Raw genomic sequence first — 23,292 nt, 5'->3', positions numbered from 1 at the left:
AAAACTCAGCCGGAGTATTTCTATGACTATGAGTATGGTCGGGCGGAAGTTTGCTACCGAAGTTTCTACCTTAAAAGTTTGGGCTGTCACGGGCGACTTTCCTCGTTTCAAATGGTAACCAAATCTTAAGAGCTATGCATCTCCAACCGTCAAATGCAAAAGCCCCCCAAAAGAAGTCAAACGACACGTTGCCACTGGGGCAGGGCCAGTTGTCAGTGACAACAACACCATTTTAGCGCCAAATCGAAGTTGCCAAACTTCCGTCGCATTCGCAAAGAAAGGTCAGTTCTTAATTCTTCCCCACTTTAAGGGGAAAGGCGTTAGAAGAGCTTACCACTGTATCATATCACATGCCTCTGAAAAAAGTCCATACACAGACACTAATTAATAAAAGTCTCAATTTTATTAACAATATATTCCCTGATCTCTTCGTCTACAAAACAACATGTAATACAACTGAACTCGGCGTAAAAAAAGTGTTTATAGAAAAACAGCCATACAATATAAAATATAAAATATTTACAAAAATAGACTACAGTATGAAAATATATATCGCTTCATGATATTTCTTATTTTACAAAATGTCTCATTGAAATTTCTAATTCTTATCAATCATCTCCATTTGCACATCTCAGAATTATTTTCATCCTCATTATCAAATATGTGATACATCATTTAACAACTAAAATCAAAATTAAAAATCATGGTCAAATTTCCTATCTAAATATTAAGAATACTCAGCTATTGTGATAACAAAAAGAATCTCATGACAGGGATAAACGTAATCTAAACGAATGATTGAAATGCATTAATTTAGCCGATAACTTTGCAGATTTTTGCTGGAATTTTAAGATTTTGAGCTCGATTTTCTATCACGTTTGGATCATATCTAATTATAAGTAAATTCTGGACAGGTTTGCGGTAAGTAGGAGTACGTTAAAAACAAGCTCGATTAGTGTAGCTGCCGATCAGTACTCCTTGACTTGCTGATCTCTTAAGTATGCTGAGCTTTTTTTTCTAAAATTAATAAGGTTAGCTACGGAATTTTAGGCGATTTTTTTGGGACGTTTAAACAAAAAAAAATGGCTGTTTCAAAATAACCAATTTTAGTTTTCTTACGGAATTTCTGGTGCGAGGAAAAGTTAATCAAACAAGGCCCCGTCCACACGTATCCGGATATTTTTTAACTTTGCGCGGTAAACACCGGCGCCCATTTTGTGAGGTCATCGTATCAGAAAATATCCGGATTCGACCGTCCACACGTATCCAAAATGTTATCGGATTCAAAAATTTCCGCTCTGGAGAGCGGATTAAAAAATATCGGGATTTGCTCGCGAATTCGCCGGATACGTGTGGACGATAGCCGTATCCGGAAAGAAAAAGTTGCGGATTCAAAAATATCCGGATACGTGTGGACGGGGCCTAAAATTGATTGAATTTATACTCGAAACTGCCATGTTCAAGCTGTGAATAATGAGCTGGCCGCGTAAATATATGCTATGGATTTCTCCTGTACATTTTTTCCACAAAAAAAAGCCTTTGCTATCATAAATGATCTCTAAATGGCTGCTTCTGTAAGAAGTGAATTGATAGAGGGAAGTATTCCTGGTTCATCTACACAATCCATCTTTTCCAACTCACAGTCGCCGTTGAACAGCTTATGGACTGTCATGTTGATGTATTCCTCATTTTCGTCCGTGTGTTCCCCGACCCCGACTCCCTCATCCAACATTCCAGACGCTTCAGAATACACCATACTACAGGCCATCAGAGGGACTTCTACGCTTGTGCTGACGTGCTCCACGTGATTCCGTGAAGCGTGTTGCGTGACTGGCATGTAGTAGCCTTGCATTACGTGTGGGTAAGGAACGTTTGCTTGATTCATCATAGCGTGATATGGCGAGGGACACGAATGACTGCTACCATTTGCAACGTACTCTTGGCTGTGATCATAACCCTAGAATGGAAAAAAAGAATCGTTTAAGAGCTCATTGAAATCCAAAACGGGAGTTACAATTTTTCTCCTGCACTCTCTCCAAGTATAATATGTGCTGTGTGCAGAATGCTTTTCTTTGGTTGACAACATTCAATTTTTATAACCGGAAGTAACACAGGATTTCAACTGCAAATATATTTTGTATCAAAATTCTTAGCAGCCAAAATGAATAAATATGATACTGTGACAAAAAACAAATTATTGTTATTTAGGCCTGTTTTCTATATAATATATGTTTTATCGGAGGAAGTGACTGCTTTTTAAGGAGAGAAAGAGGCTTTTGGGAGTATTTATGGGTATCACGAACCACAGAACTATAGGAAGAACAAAATTCGTGAAATTTCAAACAAACTGCGTTCGAGTAACCCGATAAGAGGCCAGAAAGCTATTTTCAGGTTCAGTTTACTCCCCTTAACATCTTCAAACATCATGCTTGTTTGGCTGGGAATTTTGCCACCACATTCTTCCCTAAATAGTTTTAGCTAGGTATTGAAAACAAACATAATCCAAAAGCTTCCATCGGGCCGTACTTAAAACAAATCTTAGATGAAAGTGGGGACACCACGCCTTCATTTGGCCGAACGGAGAGGTTTTACTATTTCCTTCGCCCTCAACTTACACTAGCCATGTAACAACTCTCGTTAGTCGTCGGAGCCTGGTACCGATTTGGCTCTACGAACCCACCGAGCCCACAGTTATTGAAGTGCTGCGCAACCAGGCTGTCAATTGCCTCAGATGAAGGGTTTACATCGCCACTCACGGTATACCCCCAAGGCTGCTTTTTCTCGCCCAAAGCCGTGTAGGTCACTTGTGAAAAGTTGCTGTTTCCCAGAGCATTTCTGGCTAATCCTGTCGAAACCGCTGGGGACACGGGTGGCGTGAGTACAGGCGCATGAGGCATTCCATTGTGACCAGGAAAGTAATTCTCCTTAGGTGATGGCATCATGAAGGCGGTTGACTCCAGCGGTGTGGGCGGGAAACCATTCATCGCAGGTGACATCGGTTCACTCATCATAGAGCATGCGCTCAGGCGATGAGTGGACAATTTCTTAGGCCTCAGTTTCACGCCATTTACGTGATCACGTGACTTCGTCCGTTTGTTGCGATTGGACGGACGACAAGCGTACTCAGGTTCTTCGACTTCGATCTTAGGAGGCAGTTTGCCTCCGTTGAGTACAACGCTATCAGGAACCGTGAATTTTGTTTTCGTCACAACGGTCTGTACTCGAAGAGGAGATTTTTCTTTGTCGACTCCTTCACCTAAAAAAAAAGGGAAAAAGAAAGAATGAAAAGCTTAGACCTCTTCTCTTCCTACTGCTGCGACGCTAACGTAAAACCAGGAGCCCGGTGTGGGGACTCTCCAGATCCATGTCTATTAACATGACATTACAAATAATAGTAGGCACAACCGCTCACCCATTTTGAGATGCCTGTCCAACATTTCTTGTAGTTTCTCCTCTGTTTCGTTGTAGAATTTTGTTTCGATAACAAGCAGCATGTACTCATCAAGAAGCATTCTGATGAGGTGAAATGAACCTTGAAATAATGAAGAAATGATTAATAAAGCAGACCACTGGATGGTGCATAACGGTATGAGTGTAACGAAGAAATAAGGACGTTGGAAGAGTGTTTAAATTCTTAGTACGGAGAAGCTCATCTAGAGTCTGTCATATGAAGAACAAACAACGGACAGTAAGTGCCTGGAATGTCTGTTTTTGAGATGATTTCCTAGGTTGGGTTAATTGGGGGGTAAAGTGAAAATATATGAATGAGGCTCATCAATTTTCGTTTGCAATAAAAGTTATGTTCAATCATTTTACTGCCTTTGGAAAGGACTAGAACCGAACTAACGAGAGCTACAGGCTTTTCACACAACAAAAAGGCAAATGTGATACAGTTTTGGATAAAGATTAAAGCTAAGATTTAAGCTAAGATTTTCTAAGTTTGGCGAACTAACCGAAATGCGTGGAAGCGTTGAGCGTAAGACTGTGCATCAACCTTGCTCCCAAGAATGACCATCTCAACAGAAATTCCTGGGCTCGGCTTTTGAAGTCATCACCAGTGCCTTCGCAAGGCTGCAAAAGTATACAAAGTAAATACAATGTGGATTTATCATTACAAAATAAAAACAAACAAGAGAACAACAGCAATTGGTTTTCGAAATAATGCGATATCAGATTTGTGTTAAATTAACTGCCCTCAATTAATTTTCCGGCCAATCCTTCTGACCTCTGAAAGAAGCAGGGTTATAGCTTGCGCAGCCTCTGATATCATGTGTGAATCACGTGCGCATTTCATGCACATTACGCGCACATCATGTGTGCATGGTTATAACTTACCCGAATGATCTTTGTCTCTACCAGTCTATCTAACCATTCCACGTACGACTCCAAGGGAGCTTGTTCCCGCAGCAGTTCCACAAAATCTTGAAGAACTAAAAAAGTTAATGCAAGACAACAAAAAGAAAAGTTAAACTATCAAACGCTTTGATTTCGTGAATAGTGCTTCCAACGCGCTGAAACTAAGACAGAAGTGTTTCATTTGTTACTTACATTCGTTATCAAACCCATCCTCGCAGTCCTTTTCAGTTTTTGTGTGAACAGTTTGTCTTCCAATGTTTCCACTGTCTAACTTCTCAATGTCTTTGACCATGTGATCAACTACTTCTTGGTTTGCTAAAACGGGTCGTGCAGTCTGGAAAATAAACACAATGCAATTCTCGAACCCTTTAGATCTGATCAGTAAATTATCCTTCTGGCTGCCAAAAAACTACCTTGTTAATCAATTGGGAGAATGTCTATTCTCGCTCGTAGATCAAGTTGCTGAATGACGTATGAAATTGTAAGAAGAAATTACATTTAAATAACCTCAGAGTTCAAGGTTTAACTTATAACCATGTAAGACTTTTTTCCGTTATTGCCACTGGCTTTAAGTTTCCCTGATGAAGATTTCCAAGATTTCAAAAGCAATCAAGACATATTCTAGTCTTAAACTACTTTAGTTTCTCTCTTTTGGCTTAATTCTCTTACCTGTGCAAGATGTAAGAAAGATGTCTGCCTTCTCAGTGACTGAACAAAACGCCTCACAGCTAAGTACAGAACAGAATAAAAGATGAAATAGGATGGTTACTTTAGGGAGAAACAAGGCGGAATAATGAGTCAGATATTAACGTTAAATGAATTTTTCCAGTCACAATCTTATCAAACCTTGAATTTTTCCCATTTTGAGATAATCCGGTAGCTCGACCGTAGCAGCTATTACCCAGGACTCCAAATGTCTCGCGAACGTCCTGATATCAGCGAGGAGACTGGAGTGAGAAATCAAATGCATTAAACAAAGTTTAATCTGTAATCAAATATGAGATTATAATTCATCCAATATAGGCACGAATGTCAGTTTACCCTTCTGGTACATCCTGCATTGTAGATGGAACCAAAACATCCATAAGAACCTGTCAAGAATCGGAATTAAAAATATATTATGTTGATGTCAATGAGGATAGTACAGTCTAAGCCTAGTGATTTTCAAGTGAACGATGATGTATACCGTATCAGTAAATTGCCCCCGGAGAATAAAAACTCCGAGTGCTCCCGGTAGGAGCAAAACCTACGACCTTCCGGAAGCTTTAAAACTGAGCAATAAGAGGCTATACTATAACTGGGTAAATGGTGACAAACTTCCTAGATACAGCTAGGATAGGAATGTCCTCTGCAAAAATGATTATTTCATTGACAATTTTCCTAAGGAAAGGCTCGAAAAGCTTTTGAATGTGAAGTTCCAATAACAAAATCGTGGTCGAGGAGTCTAAAATCTGAGTGAATTATATCAATCATTGTTTATTTCTTTCAGATGAAAGCCGTCAAAAGAACATCGCAAACCTGAAATCTGTTCTTCTGGACGAACAGACACTGCATTTAAAAGAATTGTTAATTTGAGTACCTTGTATAAAATTGAGTCACAAACACAAATAACATCAGCTACGACCTCTGTGTTCATCAGTGGTAAGAGATGGTCAGGCATTCCTTGCCAAAAGTGCAGAAGAAAATTTTTTATCTGGAATGAAACACAAGTAATATGCCATCTAGTTTAGTAGAGATAAACTATGGTGCGTTTTGTTTGAAAACGGCCTGCAGATCCACCATGGAAAGACAGTCTCACTCTCCCGCCAAGACTGACTGATCTACAAACGACACACGCAAGGAGAGGTGGGTAGAGCCTCGCTTTGTAATTGGTTGAGAAAATTCGCGCCACCGGCCTCTAAACCAGTCAGATGCCATTCAGAGTGATTGCTTATTTCGTTATACTGAGGAGTTGTTAGGAACAATGCGATTGCTAAGTGACCATTAGCATGAAACAACCTGCATTAAAACACATTATGTAACAAATCAAACCCCGTCACTTGAATCAGCTTACCTCGTCAAAATTAGCATTAATTGCGGTGTCCAATATACACTGACAGTGAGTCTTGTACATAACTACAAACGTCTCCACCTGAAAATATGTTGAAAATCTTATGTATCGTTTCAATTTGAAAATTGTTGAAATTTATTTTCAAATTAAACTCCCCTAAGTTCAACACTTGATCAAAGAGTAATTTCTCCTCACGATTTCGAAAGAAGATTTGGTAAACAGGGAAGCGAAAATGAAAAAAAATGGTGTTACCATGGAGGAACGCCAAATTTGTTTGAATGAACCACGAAGAAATAAAAAGTTGTTGGAGTGGAGAATTTCGCATTACATTCCGGTAGTTACCAGAAAATCTATGTTTGCTGAACCATGGCTACTACAAAGGTAGCCTGCTTGCAGAGGGTAGTTGGCGTTTTCAGGCTCGAAATTCAGCGCGGCGAATATTCGGTCGCCACATTGGACGGGTAGAAGATTTGTCACTCGCTTTTTCATTCGTCCTAAATCTTCCACGTGTCCAATATGGCGACCGAATATTCGCCGCACTGAATCTTGGGCTTGAAAACACAAACTAGCGCCTGCAAGCAAGAAAAAGAAAACATGTTTCTAATTGGCTGTACATGTCGCGCACTGGACATTTTAGGGCCGTTTTCCTTAAACCTTTTTTAAAAACAGATCAAAGAGGGATTTCAATAAGAGCTGGTTACGTCGATTTACCGCTGCCTGTTTAGCTTGCGGGAAGCGTCACGTGTTTGTGTTTCGCTTAAAACTGAGCACAGCCGCTTATGGATAAAGTTGTTGAAATCACTGAATCAAGTGGAGGTTTTTCTGATTAACAAATGGCGAACACCACAGCGTAAGCCGAGTCGTGCGAGGCGATAGCCGAGAGCGACTCTAGCTTCTTGGCAAACTTCCCATCGGCAAGTGCATCCATAACTCAAGAGTGTACGCTGTGGTGTTCATCATTTGTTTTATAACATAACATTGACACATTGTAACAAGTGTTCCCACTTATTCAACAAATCTTACGTGACCAGAAAAAAACGAGCGCACGGAAACTAGTCTTAGCATTTGCTCACGTAAGCAGCGTACACCAATGGGCAAATGGGGGGGGGGGGGGGCACTGAACTGACCAATCAGAACGTGCTCTTTACTTTAGTAATTTTATAGTGTAACATGGATATAATACTCAGAAGCAGAAAATTCAAATAGATAATTGCTGTTCCCTGTGGTGTATACTCCTTACCTTTTCTAATGATATTTTCTCCGGTAACTCCAGAAGTCTCGGATTTGGGAAATCTGGCAATAGTGTTCCAGTTTTGGAGCTGAGTGAGTATTTTCGCACAGAAAATGAACCCTGTAAACAAAGAAAGAAGACTTAATTATAGCACAGAGTGCATTAATGGTGAATTAAGGTAATTAAAAAAAATATGTAAGTCGCTTTATTAGAACTGTGGCAAATAGTGTAGTGGACAAAAACATTTAAATCTTGCTCTGAAGAAAATTGCTTGTATGAATAAATTTTACGAAAAGCATATCTCATAAAGAAATCTTTTTGTTTTTGGCCATAAACAGATCTTTACCTCATTCTTGACTTTTGATCCAGAAAATCTGTTTGGAGTAGGAAGATTGATGAAGATATTAGATTCAACTGAGCTTTTAGTAAGGCAGACGTTTAGATATATACAGTTCTGAATCACTTTTTTTATAGTCAGTGAAAAGAAAAGCTTTGCTAGCGGCTTGTGCCAGGCTCTCATTCGGAAAACGAGAAAAAGTCGGAAGTTTGGGAACGAACGCTCTTTCCGTTGCCGTTTCCTCAAACAACCACTCAGCCTCGCTCGCCCGCATGTCTCTTCTGATCGCGGGAGCGGAATTGACTCAAGCCCGGCCGCACTTCATACCAGAGTTAACTCTGTTCATACATATCAGTTGTTTAGAGTTTCTTTGTTGTGATTTGAGGTGAAGCGAGTCTTCGAACATGACTCGCCGTTCAATCACTCCTGTTCTTATGTTTTGCCCAATTACAAAGGAAGCATTGGGAGAGAAACACCCCTTTTAATGTAAAGACAATGAGTTCAGCAGACTGGAAACAGACCACACACCAAGAATAACTTCTGTAAAATACTCAAAGGTCCTCAAAGGGGCGTCTCGTTTACATGGATTTTTGACAAAACAAATTCGTTTGGATAAAAGTGCCCAAATTGATGATCAAGTTTGCGAGTGAATCATGAAGATCGAAAACAGCTGGTCTGTTTTAATGAAGAGTTAAAAAAGCTTTAAAATCATAAACTTAAGACTTGACCTCTCGGCTTAAGAAAGATTATGGGCTAAAAGGTGTTTTGATCTCAGCTGGTTATCACTTAAAAGCACTCCTACGCACGAATTTGTCAACTCCTTTTTACATACAAGTATATAGCAGGGGTTTCAATTTAATTTTTTCCAATCCATAAGCGGCTGCCGATGTTGGTGTGTTGAGCGGCTGTGTCGTAAGGCGAAAACCAAACACGCGAAGCTACGAAGGTAAACACACGGGGGAGAGGTCTAACAGGCTGCGGTGGACTGCCAATAAACAGGTTTTAGTTGAAACCACTGATAAAGATTTTAAAATTGAAATACACGTACATGTTCGCTTTTGTGTTCTCTTGGAGAAACATATTTTTTTATTCTTAAGCGATTCATTTTGATATCCCTCCAGGGTTAAAATTAATGCTGTATTGTTCGTTTAAAATAACTGACTTTGTGTCTAGCATCCTTAATTTAAAAGGTGTCAAATGATTAAGTGACCTTGAAGTAAATGGAACAACTTAATTTTTAGAGATGACCTTAAATTTTATATTCAGGAAAGATTCCAACACCCAACGTCTGCGAATAGATAGACTTGCATTGTAAGTCTGCAGATTTATGTGTATATTTTTACGGTGGAATTTTTCTACTGTGTTTAAAGTTTACACTGCTTTACATTACCAAACTTCCGTTTTTCATCCCGACGAGTTTTGAATAAGAAAGACCCGGCATTTCTATTGTCTTTTCAATAAACAAACCCCATTATTTTACAGAAACTCATTTAATTACACAGCTCAAAACAAGCAGTGAGATGGCGCTTGTTATTTCATGACGAGAAGTCAATACGTAGAATTATTTTCCTCACCTCGTTAAACCTTTGCCTGAGTAAACCGAGTGATAATAGGCAGAGGATTCTTTGATACCTATTCCGTAGTAGTGATACCTGAAAAAAGATGGCAATGGATTATTGTTAAGTGCTCTTAATTTTAAATAAACGAAATCTTGGAAATTATGAGCGATTCAAATAAAAAATTGGTTCAGTCAATGTCACTATACTTTGAATGGCCGCGGGTTCCGAGCCGTCTTGTGGTAAGTTGAGGAAACTTCAGTCGTATCGTCTGGAAATAAGGACAAAGAGCTTAACATTACAAGTGCTTGGTTTTTACTGTCAAAAACGTTCGAGATCTAAACCCAGAAAATCAACTAGTCCTTAAGGAAGACACTCTCGGGCTTGTTGTCTTACGGGATCAATTTTGTTCAGGAATGAATTTTCCCTTAATTGGAACATTTATCGAGAAACGAACTCAGAGCACCCAAGTGAATTCGATCATTCTTATCGAAACGATATCCTTTATTGCTAAGCATTATCTTCTAGAAAGTTTCAAATAAATCAATCAAAATCAATTTCGCTTCAAAAATATACGAGGACTTCGACCTTCATGTAAAGGAATAGAACCAGCAAAGGCAAACCTTCCCCTGGTGAAATTTTTCATGTATTCATTTCAGAGTTATGAACTTAGGTCAAAAGAAGCAAATCATTCACTACCACTTCTTGGTCTTTCCATGCAACCAGCGTAAAACGGCAGGAAAAGTCGGCGACTGGCAACATGGTTATTTTCATTCGGTAGACGTGATTGGCCGAGCTCACAGGTAAAATGTGCATGTTTGTGATTGGTCGAGAGAGATGTACTCTTTTTGCTGGCCGTGGTGTACCATTCAAATGTGCAAATGTGCCTTCACCGAAAAAAGTCACCGAAATAGCCAGTATAGGTAAAAAAAAAGCCAACATTGTGATTAAAAAACAAATAAAAATTACCTTTCCAAACGTTGCAGCGCATGCTGCATCGACACTGTGCCTTCGACAGAAGTCCAGATAATGAGCATACAGAATGCAGCGGGGAAGACAGACACCTTCACACATTACATAGTTTTCTTCAAGCCTATGAAAAAAGTAAAAATATATTACAGTTATTTTAAAAAATTTTCCAATTCATGCAATTTACCGGTCCATGCTTGACTGTAACGAGAGAATTTTGCTCTTTTCGAAGCAGTGATATTTGCCTTGTAAAGATCAAAGAGTTACTCGTTTATCAGTTCTTCATTCAATCAAAAGGCGAATTAACGTGGTGTTGTAATTCAGGTTTCGTTTTCAAAATTCTCCGGGAAGTCATCGGAAAAAGCTTCAACTCACTAACCATTGAAATGTATAGTGGGTCCCAATTGCTTTACAACCGAAGAAGAGCAAACTGCCCCAGTGATATGTGTTAGATGGGCTTGCCGGAAAATAATGAAAACCGACTTGAGGTAACATTCTACGATTAGTACTACAGTGTTCCTCTGACTCTGTTGTGGAACTTCTCTATTTAGCGATTTAGTGGACTTATCGGGGAGGTCTTTCATTTCGCAGTTCTTTTAATTCTATGATCCTCCAATTTTCCAATTTAGTGGTGCAACAATGTTACTTAATGACTTCTCTATTGTCCTAGCAATAAACTGCGCTACATCATCTTACAATACTTAAGTTCGTGTCGGCACATGGTTTTAGAGTCGATAAAATCGATTTATTAGAAAATCAGACGAACTGCATTTCCAACTGTAATTGTAATTTATTATTCTCCTATTCAACTTTTTTGCAACCGTGGGCGTTGCTCTGCATAAATAATTAGGGCGCTGCCTACTGGTTTGAGATTCAGCAAAGTATCTTGGATATGGTGTCGAACGAAACTTTGACATTGCTTGTGCCTTCAGCTATGAATGCACCCAGTAAATCTTTACCCGTTTGACGAGATTGCTACATACTTTGGGAACATCATTGCGTGACGATTACCACACCCATTGACGGATGCGGGAAACGAATAGACTTCACACAATGTTCTTATAAAAGCTTCGGGCTCTACGTTAGACTGTGTTCTCTGCGAAATATAATTAGTTGTATCAGCTTTCGAAGGGTGTTGAAGGGCTTACCCGGAATATTTTTATACCCTAAGCTCTGTTTTTCAGGACAATTCAAGTCCATCTGTGTATTTCCCCCGGTGAGTCATTGTTTACGTTTTACTCAATGTTTGATATTTTTGTTGGCATTAGCACCGAGCGAGGCAGCATTCTTTCAATCTTTTATTCGAACAACAAACATTGAGGACGTTAAATGTCTCAGTCATTATTTATTTACAAGATGGAGTCCAATCGACCTTTACACCAAAATCTTTTGGTGGAAAAGTCGCAGAAGGAATTCGATAAAAACAGCTATCGAGAAAATGTTAAGATTAATCTCTTGTTTTCGATGTCAGTAATAAGATGAAACGGAGAAAACGAAACAAAAGCGTAATTCCTTTGACTTTTGACCAAACTGCAAGATAGTTTTGAGTATCAAGGTTACTGCAAACCTTCTAGAATCAAGCTAAATATAAGTGTGTTTCTGACCTTTAACGAAAAACAATGTAATCTCGTATTTGTTATTTGATGCGAACAGAATTTTCGAGTCTATTATTGCAATTATTTCGTTCTTCATAAGTACGTCCTAGGGATAAAAACGTGGAACCCTTTTCAGGAAATCGTTTTCTCTTGTTAGAAACTTATGGCGTCATGATATTCACCGCAGTCCACGGGTAAGTAACCGCATTTTTCTTCAAGAAAAAAGTTTCTTAACCCGATTGCGGCGGAGAAAAAGAAACGTGCCTTTGGAGAAATATTTTCGAGCACCCCTGTCATTTCCTCAAAAACGGAAAGAGACATCTGTTTTGGATCTCTTATGGTTTCCTAATTTGCGGCCGAATCTCCACATCGCGACGTTATTTTGTTTCCAAACGTCTAAAGAAACCTCGATTTACATTTGAAGTGTTCGAATTAAAACCCGCTGGCCTCCAAGGGTTCGAGAATTTGTTTTCCGGTCTTTTGTGACCACGACGCTATAAACAAATTAATTGAATCGAGTTCAACCGCAAGATTTTAACGCATAGCACGTCAGCTTAAAGAGGGAAGGAATTTCTTTCCCGTCGTAAACAAACTTTCTATCCTATAAGTTACCTTACCCTTAGAACGAACCTGTCACGTACATAGCAGAATTTGAAAATGCCATAACTATTTCACTTAAAATCAACAGGTGGTAACTTGTAAATTGCTCCTGTCATCAGATACTCTCGCTAAACTTTAAAACCTTACTGAAAAATTTTCTTACAACGACAGCCAATACACCGTATAAGATTAAGTCAAAAAATTCTGGACGTATTCTGGAATGTAATGAATGCACTTCCCTAACAGTGGTAAAAACATCGAGTGAAATCTTGCTGTAAGAGTCCTGTAAGGGTCCGAAACTCCCAACTTGAAAATCCATTGAAACGCATTTAGAAACACGAGCTCGTTAATTGTGTTTTCTTTAACAGAAATTTACTAAAAGCATTTTAACCAAAGCAAGTGTCTTTACTTTTGATCAAGTCTTCCGGATGGCGCAATTCCGTAAAATAATTCACGTATTTTCTGGCTGGGTGACATGGGCTAATATCAAGTCCAAGAGTAGTGTGCGTCAACGCTTTTGTGTACCATAATGAACGTCAATCGATGAAAGGTTTAGGCGCACTGTGAAAGACTTGTTTACTTATAGACTTACAAGCTGTTAACCGAAAAGAAATATTCATTTATTTTACGCCTGACAGAGTTGACTTAAGCTGACAGCTACGAACCTCCAAAGACCAAAATAGAACTTTCAAGGGTATCTATGATAGCAACACAGTTAATTAACAGCTGAGACATACTCCCTATCTAAATACGTTCAGAATATTTTGCTGACGGTTTTTTTTTTTTTTTTTTTTTTTTTACTAATACGACGTATCAAATAGAAAAATATTCTATGTAATAGTAAAATATTCTATGTAATAGTAAAATATTCTATGTAATAGAAAGATATTCTATGTAGTGTTGTTTGAAGGTCACGCTGTTACTTCAACTAAATTAACTAGTAATGTGGCTTTTCAATTTATTCTTCCGCCGAATTTCCGGACGTCGTTAAACACGTGTGAAGATTCTTAAGATTTTGCAGAAAGTACATTTAGCATATCAGTACAGATAGCGAGCCAGTTCGCATACACCGCTGCAGGAATTCCTTTAAAATGTGAAATCAGTGTTGTGGAAAAAAACATCATCTCTAACATGCAAATAGAATGAAGACATTGTGTTTACAGTAGAAACTCCACGGTAAAAAAGTGAGTTCATCTAATGGATGACATAACTTCTATTAACTTTTCACTAAAACCTTGTTAATAATAGCGAATGGATCTACTGAGACATTTTGATGATACACTTGGTTTTCATTTAAAATTATTTTCGAATTTTCCTTTGCGAAAAGAGTTTCCTAAGTTTAGTATCAACGTCGTAGTTTGTACGATGTGCAAACTTCTCTTGAAGTGCTTTGCAGTTTTCATTCAAAATTAAAATTTTTTTGCACCTTTATTCCATAAAATGAAACGTTTCCGTTTGAAGAGAAAGCAGAGCCGAACTGATTGTTAATAACTGAAAGAATTAAAGAAGTGTTAGAAGCGTGAAACGATGACACCTTCACAGGAAACCATAAACTCACTACAAAGATTAAATCTTACCAAAGCAGTGTTTCCGTTAGTTGTTCTTTCTTCGTTTTCGGAACTCTTGCCTTGCTATCTTTCATTATCGACTCAGTGCCTGTAAAAAAGAAAAACTGAGCTGACAATGGGACAGGAAACCGGCAAATTTGTTTCTATCAACAGGCTTGTAACTTTATGAACGTTTGTTTATCAGCGCAGCCCTCTTGGCGGGTTAGTTCACCCCTGATAATTTGCCTCAATTTTTAATCTGATATATACGTGAGTGATAGTATACTTATAGCTGATTCATGGCCACGAAATAGCCCCATAAGCAGCTTCAATATTAATTCGAGACAATGCCAAGTCATTTGTCGTGAAGCCCTTCAATTCACTGACAGTTAATCCGCTGCACTCAAGTTCAAAATAGCGCTCTGAAGTTCATGCACATAAGACTTTTTTATTTTTACGCGCCGCGCTCAATGCTATGATTTCTAGACATCACTTTTTTTTAAACGATTGTGCCTTTTATTCGCTTGCCTGACCCGAAACTGTTGCGACAAAACTAGACGGGAACATTTTCAAAACATTACAGTGCCACTCGCGTTAAAGCGCAGTCAGGCAAGCAACTCGCTCGCTCAGAACATTTCGTGCGAGGGAATTTCAATCAGCGAAATCTAACTCTCTGAAGGGTAATTATACAGACAATAGCTAGGATTAATTTTGATTCTAAGAGCTCTTATGGAGCGTAAAACTTTTAAATAACTAATGGCGGTCATTCGGCCATGGTAGCTTATGGAGATTACACCTTATGTTTATAACAAGCTTTCGAGAAAATATTCACCCTGAATGAAATACAACGTGTACTGCCTTCGGCAAAAAGTGACGTAATTCTACAGAAGCTGGACTATATTTCTTTACGTCAGCAAAAAGAGAAAATTATCATTGATCGCTCCCCTATAAAAATGAATTGTTCCACTTTAAAAAAGAAGTAACGGCTTTCTCATAAACTGGTAGATGCTTACGGAAATATTGCCAGAAAAAAACGCACGGATTTGTTGTGACCGGGGTTGACATCACCTTTGTTGCATGCTATTGAGGTATATTAAGCGGAGACAAAGGGTAATAATTATATTTTTGTGATATCAAAATACTGATGTACTTTTACATACCTTCGGTCTGGTCCTCGAATTGCTCGTGTAACTTCTTGCTGTTCGGAGGTTTTTTAGTTTTATGTTTACATCTTTTCAGTCGCGGGACAAATTCCTTCTTTTCAAAATCACTAAGGTCGATTTTGCTGCTTGACTGATCAGATACACGACTTCTATTCCTCGTGCTGGGCATCACGAGTTTGTATTCGCTTTGGTTTGTAAACTGTAAAATACAACCCGTGCGGTCAGCTATATACCTCCCGTTGCGTTTAAAAACGAAGAACCAGCTACTTATAAAATTAGAACCACCAACTTTTCGATCACTTTGAAACACAGAGAGCGTTAGTTCGTGCAAAAGATTGGTGAATGTGAATGTCTGCGGCGGATTATTTGAGCAAAAGCATCTGCAGTCATCAACTGAGGTGCATAATTAAAGTGAAGTCCGCAATCAAAGACAAAAGACTTGTTATTGCCATTTGACGGTTCCTGAAATCATTCATGAATTATTAATGCACAACAGGCGCGAGCGAGTGATGTTGTTACGTCATTTATTGCCTCGACCCACGCATGTGGATCTTAATTAAGTAATTATCAGTGTTTCTTTCTCTCGTGCCTGTCTGACCAATCACGGCACGGCTACTAATTGAACTCTTGCCACCTTACACAAAAGGATTTTTGGTGACCATGGCAACTGCCGCCAAAACAAAGAAACTCGAAAAGCTTTACGCTTTGAGTTTGATCTGACTGTAAACAAAGGTTATGGCGTTTGAATGTTGCCTTTTGTATAACCATCGGCTTTGCGATGAAAGCGATTGTGCAACGGATTTCTTGTATTGTACCGATGTGGCTAACAAATAACTCAAGAGCATAATTAAAACGAGTATTTTCTTCTATCGTTTGTAGAGCAAAATTTGAGAAGACATTGCAACAGCCAGACTTAGGAAGCAATTTGCTAGAAAATCTGTCATTGTTGTAATCTATCGCCTAGAGTGCCACTTGATTCAAACATTTTGCCATAATATCGTTTTAATCCTCCTTAAGCCGTTTTGTACTTTCCTGCAGTTTCATTGTAGTTTGGTTTGTCATTGGCGAGACAATTTTGGTTTGTACTAGATCAAAAGATTTCCTCCACTGGTTGTTTATAACGGGAAATGTTCGATAACCACATCCCTTCCATTGTGCGGTAAAAAATGCAGAGTGGAAGAACGTGACACACGACTCAACTATACGCGTCACCTTCCCGCCGTTTGACGCACACGGCCGCGGATACCATGGCGCGAATCAAACATCATTCACTTGCGTCCATAAAATTACAAAAGCAGCATACCGCATGCACAGATTTTTGTTTGCTTAATGCGTAGTTTTTCATATTTTTTGGAAGAATATTCATTATAGGTGCATTTTCTTCGAGCACAAAGACTTTTGCTGCGAGTTCCAAATACACTATGAATCAAATCTTTATAAGATTGAACAAGTTTGGGGGTTTACAATGCTGATTGCAAAACCCCACCTATGATGACGAGACAACTTAAATTTTAAAGTAACAATCTAGCTGATAATGTTAAAAAAGCAGTATCATATCAACTGAAATAGGAAGGAGTTTATACAAATCGAAAAATAAATATTATATACATGAAGTGTAAAGTCGAGCTAAGAGATTAACCAATGGCTTTTGGGCCAGGTAAGTTGACATAAACTTTCTTTGTAACTAAGCAAATTGTCGACAATAATTTTGTGTGCAGCGTTTTTGATTTGTTACAAATGAATAAAATCGTTCCAAATCATATGTAGGTCGTTTTCTCCTCGAATATTAAAAATTCGGTCTGTTTTTCGAGAATTTGAAACAGAGAAATAGCCTTGGAATTATTATAAATTTGTGTTTGAAGCAAGATGAAGAACAAAAGGACAAAAGTAAATAATCTACCTCAAATCCATTTGCAACAAAAAATAATAGTAATGAAGAAAGACTTCATACCATGCACACCTACAAATGGAAATTTTCTATGGACGTGCTTTTCGTCAAATAGTTTAGTTTAAACAAATATCTTGACTCACACGTTGATCCACTTCAAGTGACAAGTTAAATTATGCTGATTTAAACTGTTTCAGCCAATGTGAGTGGAACAGCGAAAATTGAGCTTTGAAAGTTTAGGTAAGATTTTGCTCCAATGTTATTACGAAGCTTTCAAGAAATCTCCACCCGCAGTGAATGAACCCTAATCAAATGCATGCAAAGTTTACGTTCCAGTCACTCCCAAAGATCCTGACATATTCACAGTTCTACCCAACTTAACTTAAAATTCGTGAGAGAAGGGCCGACTCGTTCAAATTAGATTTAGGCCGTATTGCCCTATCAGTTGATAAATACTAACCTTTCTGGTTAATTTCCTTCTGTCTCTGATCAGCTACAAAATTCTATGGTTTGTCAAGGCTAGTAAAGGACAACAAGATTTTTCTTCAAATATAAACCATGAACATTAAGGTTCATGGTTTACTGAGTTGTTTCATGGTTTACTGAATTGTGGAAAGAGTGGAGGTCGAACGTGACGGTATGCCAAAATTGGGATGTAATTTCCACGAAAAAAATAAACAAACCATAACAGAAACACAACAGAGAGTGTAAGAGCAACCATGACTAAAGAATTAAAAACCTGAGCAAAGCGTTTTTTTTAAAAGAGCAGAAATATTTTCTTCTTGAAGCGAACAGCATTAAAATTCAAACCTTGCTGCTTTGCACGCAGCTTTGGAGCTTCAGTAACATTTTTGACAAAATCAAATGATTAAGGAGAAAAACATAACTACAGAGAGTTTCTAGGAAAGAAAGTGATGCCATTTATTCAAGAAATTTTCAAGCGTGATGGTCTCTTATTTCGAGGGTTAAAAGTTTAAATAGGACGTGACGGACTTGAAGTGTATGCTGTACCACCATGATTTGTTTCACACAGACCAACTCGATATTCGGTGACATTTCAAGCATACCGTTTACTCTTTAAAATTCAGTTTTCTTCATCAGTAGGAATTCTCACTACTAAAGTACGAAAAACTGAAAACAAAGAGTAAGAAAAACTGTGCCGGAGAGAGAGATTTCTCATGCAACTGATCTAGATTATGAAGTGGTCGAAATGATTAATTAAGACTTTTAGTGTTCCTAATTATCTGCATCAGAATTGAGTTTAATTAACTGCAGGAAAATTGATCCAAGAAAATGGAGGGTGGTCGAAACTGAAATTAGCTGAAGGCTGAGGCGAACTGAAAAATAAACTGGAAACTTGCTGAGGAATACAAATTTACGTGGAGCGTTTTTATTCTTTCCAGCATAAATCAAATAGCGAAAATTAGTTTCTGAATCAGGCACTACTCAGGACCGTTAAGCACTTTTTTCAAGGAGACACATCATAAAATGCATATAATTATTTAAAGAAAATTATGTGAAATGAACGTGGGAAACTTAACAGTCAAACTTAAGAAAACTGTCAATTACAGATCTTATCACCTTTCCCATCCAATTCCTCACATCTGAGAAGTAATTCTCCCTCCAAACTGCCATAAATTTTGTCGCAAATAAAATAGGAGATTTTACTATCACAACAAGAACAAACTCATTTGAACCTCTGTCTTCAAAGCTTTTTCTCAAAAAAAATGGATTGATTTTGTCAGAGAGATCTCAGAGCATTTCAATCAGTGCTAGCACGGCACTATAGAAATTGATGTTGTGGGCATAGAAATTTCCAAGCGATGAAATTTTATATATTGTTAGGACAAATTGAGGATTTCTGGCAACAATAATTTGGGTTAATATTTTTTGCTATTATAGATAAATACTCCAGAATGCTTGCCTGTTGATAACTTGTCTGTTTTTTTAGAGCTAAGGGCAAAGGTGAAACGGTTTATGGAAACAAAAACATGGTACACTCTAGGACAGCACGATTTGCACAAATGTAGTTTAGATGAGGTTTTATCAGATTTAAATTCTCTTCTTGAATTAGTTTGCTTCAGGTGAGCCCTGAGCAAAAAGGGAAAGTTTATGACAGTTAGCTAAGTTCTGCTGAGCAACCTTTCATCAATTTCGTTTTAAATGGAATCGTTCATCAAGCGTAAAAGGGCTCTCATTCGGCGAACAAAGCCATGAATTAATACCTGCATGATAACTCGTTTTATAGACGGAACGAAAACTGAAATTAAATCAGGTACAAGAAAATTCCAAATGTACACTTACATACCTCGACTTTGTTACCTGTTCTCTCACATCAGCCGAATACATTCATGATGTAACATCATGTCGGCTGAGAACCAAAACTTATGTTACCTAGAAAACAACTTGGTTACACGGCATTTCAACTGACCATAGCAATGTTCTAAATTAGCTCACCTTTTCGTAAATTTCTCTCCGTAAACGATGCAAATTCAGCTTCCGAAAGCAGTATTTTCCCACAACTGTCGCCAGTGCAGTGAGGACAACTTTTACGGGTTAAAAAAACATTTATCCAGCGTCCTGCAGATTCCCAATGCTCTGACAGGTGTAATTTTTGTAAACTGTTATTCTGTTTACTAGGAAAGGAAAAGTTCTCTCGCCTTTTTTAAACATGCAGGAGGTATTCAAGAAGCACGGCCGGAGAGCAATAGGTCTGAAAATTTATAGTAGAGCGCACGTGATGTCGATGAAACGGTTATTCAAGCCTTATTTACAGAAAGCTAACAAAGTGACAAAGAAAATAGACCAAAACGATAAGCTAAGGACTGTTTGATTACCATCCAATTCCCACTAATGTTTCAATCAAAAGTCATGAAAGATTTCTCAAGATTACAAAGAACCCTCGCCTTACACCGGCTCGACATTTTTTTCGCAAGTGGCGAACACTGAAATACTTAGTTCAATTTTGACCTCTCCTCCTACTTGGAAGGCTTCAAATAATTTAAAAAAATATTCACGTTTGAATTACTATATAAAACCAGATGTAATTGACAGCAAAGCTCTGAAGTGTTACGCAAAGTGTATCGACATGAGAAAAGCTGAATAACACGATTTCGAACGAAATTTCTTACTGTAAGAACCATCGAAGTGTAGCATTCTTTCGCTGAGTTTTATACAACGACTTCACCAGCAGACTATTAGAGCTACTGTTAAGTTACCTAGAACAAATTATTTATTCTAGACTGAAAGTTGTCGTAAGAGAAAACATTTAATGTTTACGTAGTGCGAACCTTCTGGGAATCATGTTGTCTAAACCTTCGGCTTAAATTCCTTTGTTCGGTCCCTTAAACAAGATTTTTAGTTTCACCGGAAGTATAACTGTGCTATTACAGTAATTTCTGAACTCTCCACACTAGGCTAAATTAGTTTATAACTAAGAAGCTTTTCTATACTCAAGTGACTTATTTCAGAAATCTCAATTATACAATTCATTACAATTACTTAAAAAAAAAGAAAGAGATTAAGAAAATATTTTTCTCCTCAAGAATGTATTACTTGACTTTTAATACAATAGATGATTACCTGAAGAACGAGTCTATTTTGAAGTGTTTTTCGCAGTGTTGAAGAGGGGAGGGTACTGAAAGGGGATCCTAAGGGCTGATACCATCACTTTTGCGCTAAAAAAGTAATGATCCAGACACCTAAAATTCTCTCACCTTCCCTTGAAGAAATTTTTTTTCCCATCAATATCACACCCTGATAAATAATAATAATAATAATAATAATAATAATAATAATAATAATAAAAAGACAAAGAGAGATACATTACAGAGCTCTTTTTCTCAGGTGGACCATGCATTTTCATGCCTAATGGCAGGTCATGATCAAAGCGATAGCAATACCTTGAAAACTATCTAATCCGGCTACGTTTGTTCCTAGAATCCTGAATCTTTCTTCTCTATGTGCGTTGTAATGCTTGTTAACAGTGACTCAGCGATATTACGTTCCGCCGGCACTTGCCTTTTTTTTTAACAGACATTCACTTTTATGAAAAGCGACTAATGATCACTTACAGCTGTCTGGAACCTTAATTGTGTAGAAAAAAGAAAAGGCAACACGAAATAAATCTTAAATGCCTAAGTCTGCAAATTCCAATTGCAGATGGAGGAAGCATTTTCTAACGAGTTTCAGTTGCCTGCTCTCTGACAGCTTCGAATTCATCTCAAGTTATCTTAAACTTGCCTTGATTACCTACCAATTTATATCCACTTCACTTCACATCAATGCTCATGTTTAACCCCGCAAGTATCAAGCACTGGACCGAAACCCAAGTATTTGGTAAATTAATGAACCAATATTTCAAATGACTTTGTTTTATTAAGAATTGCGTATGTTTCATTGCCTCCGAGAAAACTACGGGCACAAAATGAAAAAAAAAAAACCAAATCTGGCCTTTTTTCTTTGAACCTGATGTGTCATATATGAGGAATCAGCAGCTGTCGCAAAACAAAATCACTTTACGGACTGAAGTTCCCTCGCTCAATCTACTTTGCTTACTACTGACAATAGCCTTGAATTTCAATCATTTACCGATGATATATATACCGATAGCAATTTAGACTGATCTGCAACTCTGAAACCTCACTGAAAATACCAAGGTACGATCTCTAAACGCGCACAAGAAACACCTTTAGACTATCTTTTCTTCTGCATTGACAACACTTATACTGTTTGAACTTAAAATAAGAGTTTGTCTTAATTCCGCATTAGAAAAAAAAATACACAAAAAATGCACTGTAACGTGATAGATACATTCGTCAGTTTACCATAAACATGCCTTCCTGCCTTGTTTGAACCAATATACTGGTTTTTGTTTGTATGTTTTTTTTTTCTTTTTACGCATGTGATGTCTCTTAAGCTGCTTGGTTAATTAAATGGAAACCCTTGAGGGCATTATCACTAAATTACAGACATAGCACATCTTTTAACCAAATTACTGCTGGACTGGCTAATGAAGTAAACGATGACAATATCATAGTCTGATAATTGACTTCCTCACTTCTTCTATACCTAAGCCATCGAAATCAGGATTCTATACCTAAGCCATCGAAATCATAATGCAGATAAACACGCTAAGTTTTTGCCCTGATGTTGTATGCGCCGTGAGCGTGGCTATGGTGAGCTTTTCGCTTAACCTGTCTCTTACGGGGTTGTATCTACTCACACTTACCTGAACCTGGCATCTATTATAAACGATAGCCTCTATCTGGCGTGAAAATATGCACGATGTGTACACGGTTGTCTGCCTTTACTACATTTTCGTCCCCAGAGCCATTCGGTTTCACTTAACGATGGCTCTGGGACCGAGAATTGCGCTCAGGGCTCAGACAGCCAGCGAATTGTAAAGACGCGCATGCGTAAATCGTAGCACGCGTGTGACGAATTCTCGCTATAAAAGTGCTTGTTTCTGATTGTCAGTCGTAACGATGAGCAAAAACAAGAGCCTGGGGACAAGAATTCGGGCAACGTTCCTGCATCACTCCTCACTGGTTGCCTACTGATCTGTAAATCCTGCAGTACCTTTTCAAATTTCAAAGCTTTTTTTTTTTTATTATATTTTTACCGTACCTTTGTTAATGTGAAGGAACAGTCACTGTTTTTCGTGTGGGGTGGGGAGGAGCAGAAGATTTTTCTCGGAGGGTCACATGGTTTTCAAGGGCAACAGGGAGGGGACTGCCAATGAATGGATCATAAGATGGACCATATTATGGGGGAACTGTGGAATTTTATCTTGGAAAAACCAAATCCTCACCCCCTCCCCCTTCGTCAGACGATAGCTAATGACCTGTCCCTTGATTCATTTCATATCATTATATCCACATTAGAAGTTTTGCTGATAAATAAGCTGGAGTCATTCGTTGTAAGAACCTAAAGCCGAAATGTCGTAATTCCTTACAGTTCTCATTCACCCTGTATTTTCCCCTCAACTGAGCTTCTAAA

At 38.1% G+C, this 23,292-nt stretch overlaps 1 protein-coding gene across 5 annotated transcripts; it reads right to left on the bottom strand.

The window, feature by feature from the left end:
• Positions 1-386: 386 nt before the first annotated feature.
• On the bottom strand, positions 387-21,308 carry LOC111329325 (DNA-binding protein RFX6). Of its 5 annotated transcripts, XM_088753739.1 has the most exons (20): positions 21,195-21,308; positions 21,009-21,048; positions 15,402-15,603; positions 14,272-14,350; positions 10,500-10,623; positions 9,740-9,801; positions 9,549-9,626; positions 7,984-8,011; positions 7,647-7,757; positions 6,410-6,487; positions 5,936-6,049; positions 5,398-5,447; positions 5,203-5,303; positions 5,026-5,084; positions 4,549-4,690; positions 4,336-4,430; positions 3,954-4,071; positions 3,413-3,532; positions 2,616-3,256; positions 387-1,957 (listed from the first exon to the last, which is right to left on the bottom strand). In XM_088753739.1, exons 3-20 carry the CDS (start codon positions 15,571-15,573, stop codon positions 1,559-1,561), a joined length of 2,571 nt encoding a protein of 856 aa, XP_088609865.1. In that variant the 5' UTR covers positions 15,574-15,603; positions 21,009-21,048; positions 21,195-21,308; the 3' UTR covers positions 387-1,558. The 5 variants fall into 5 exon arrangements, with proteins under 5 accessions (XP_088609865.1, XP_088609868.1, XP_088609866.1 ...); XM_088753742.1 differs by lacking the exon at positions 15,402-15,603 and having other exon boundaries at positions 21,195-21,307; XM_088753740.1 differs by lacking the exons at positions 21,009-21,048; positions 21,195-21,308 and adding an exon at positions 17,753-19,711.
• Positions 21,309-23,292: the final 1,984 nt, after the last annotated feature.

The sequence above is a fragment of the Stylophora pistillata genome, chromosome 3 (genome assembly GCF_964205215.1).
Source record: "Stylophora pistillata chromosome 3, jaStyPist1.2, whole genome shotgun sequence".
NCBI classification, from domain to species: domain Eukaryota; kingdom Metazoa; phylum Cnidaria; class Anthozoa; order Scleractinia; family Pocilloporidae; genus Stylophora; species Stylophora pistillata.
Note: the sequence above shows the minus strand (reverse complement) of the source record. Positions and strands in the feature narration are given on the sequence as shown.

Excerpts from the sequence above, each read along its gene's own strand:
- LOC111329325 (XM_088753739.1), bottom strand. The coding sequence starts at position 15,573 with ATGCCCAGCACGAGGAATAGAAGTCGTGTATCTGATCAGTCAAGCAGC. Across the intron at positions 4,072-4,335 it reads TAGAGACAAAGATCATTCGG|CCTTGCGAAGGCACTGGTGA; the intron begins GTAAGTTATAAC and ends ATACTTTTGCAG. Across the intron at positions 3,257-3,412 it reads GGACAGGCATCTCAAAATGG|GTGAAGGAGTCGACAAAGAA; the intron begins GTGAGCGGTTGT and ends CTTTTTTTTTAG.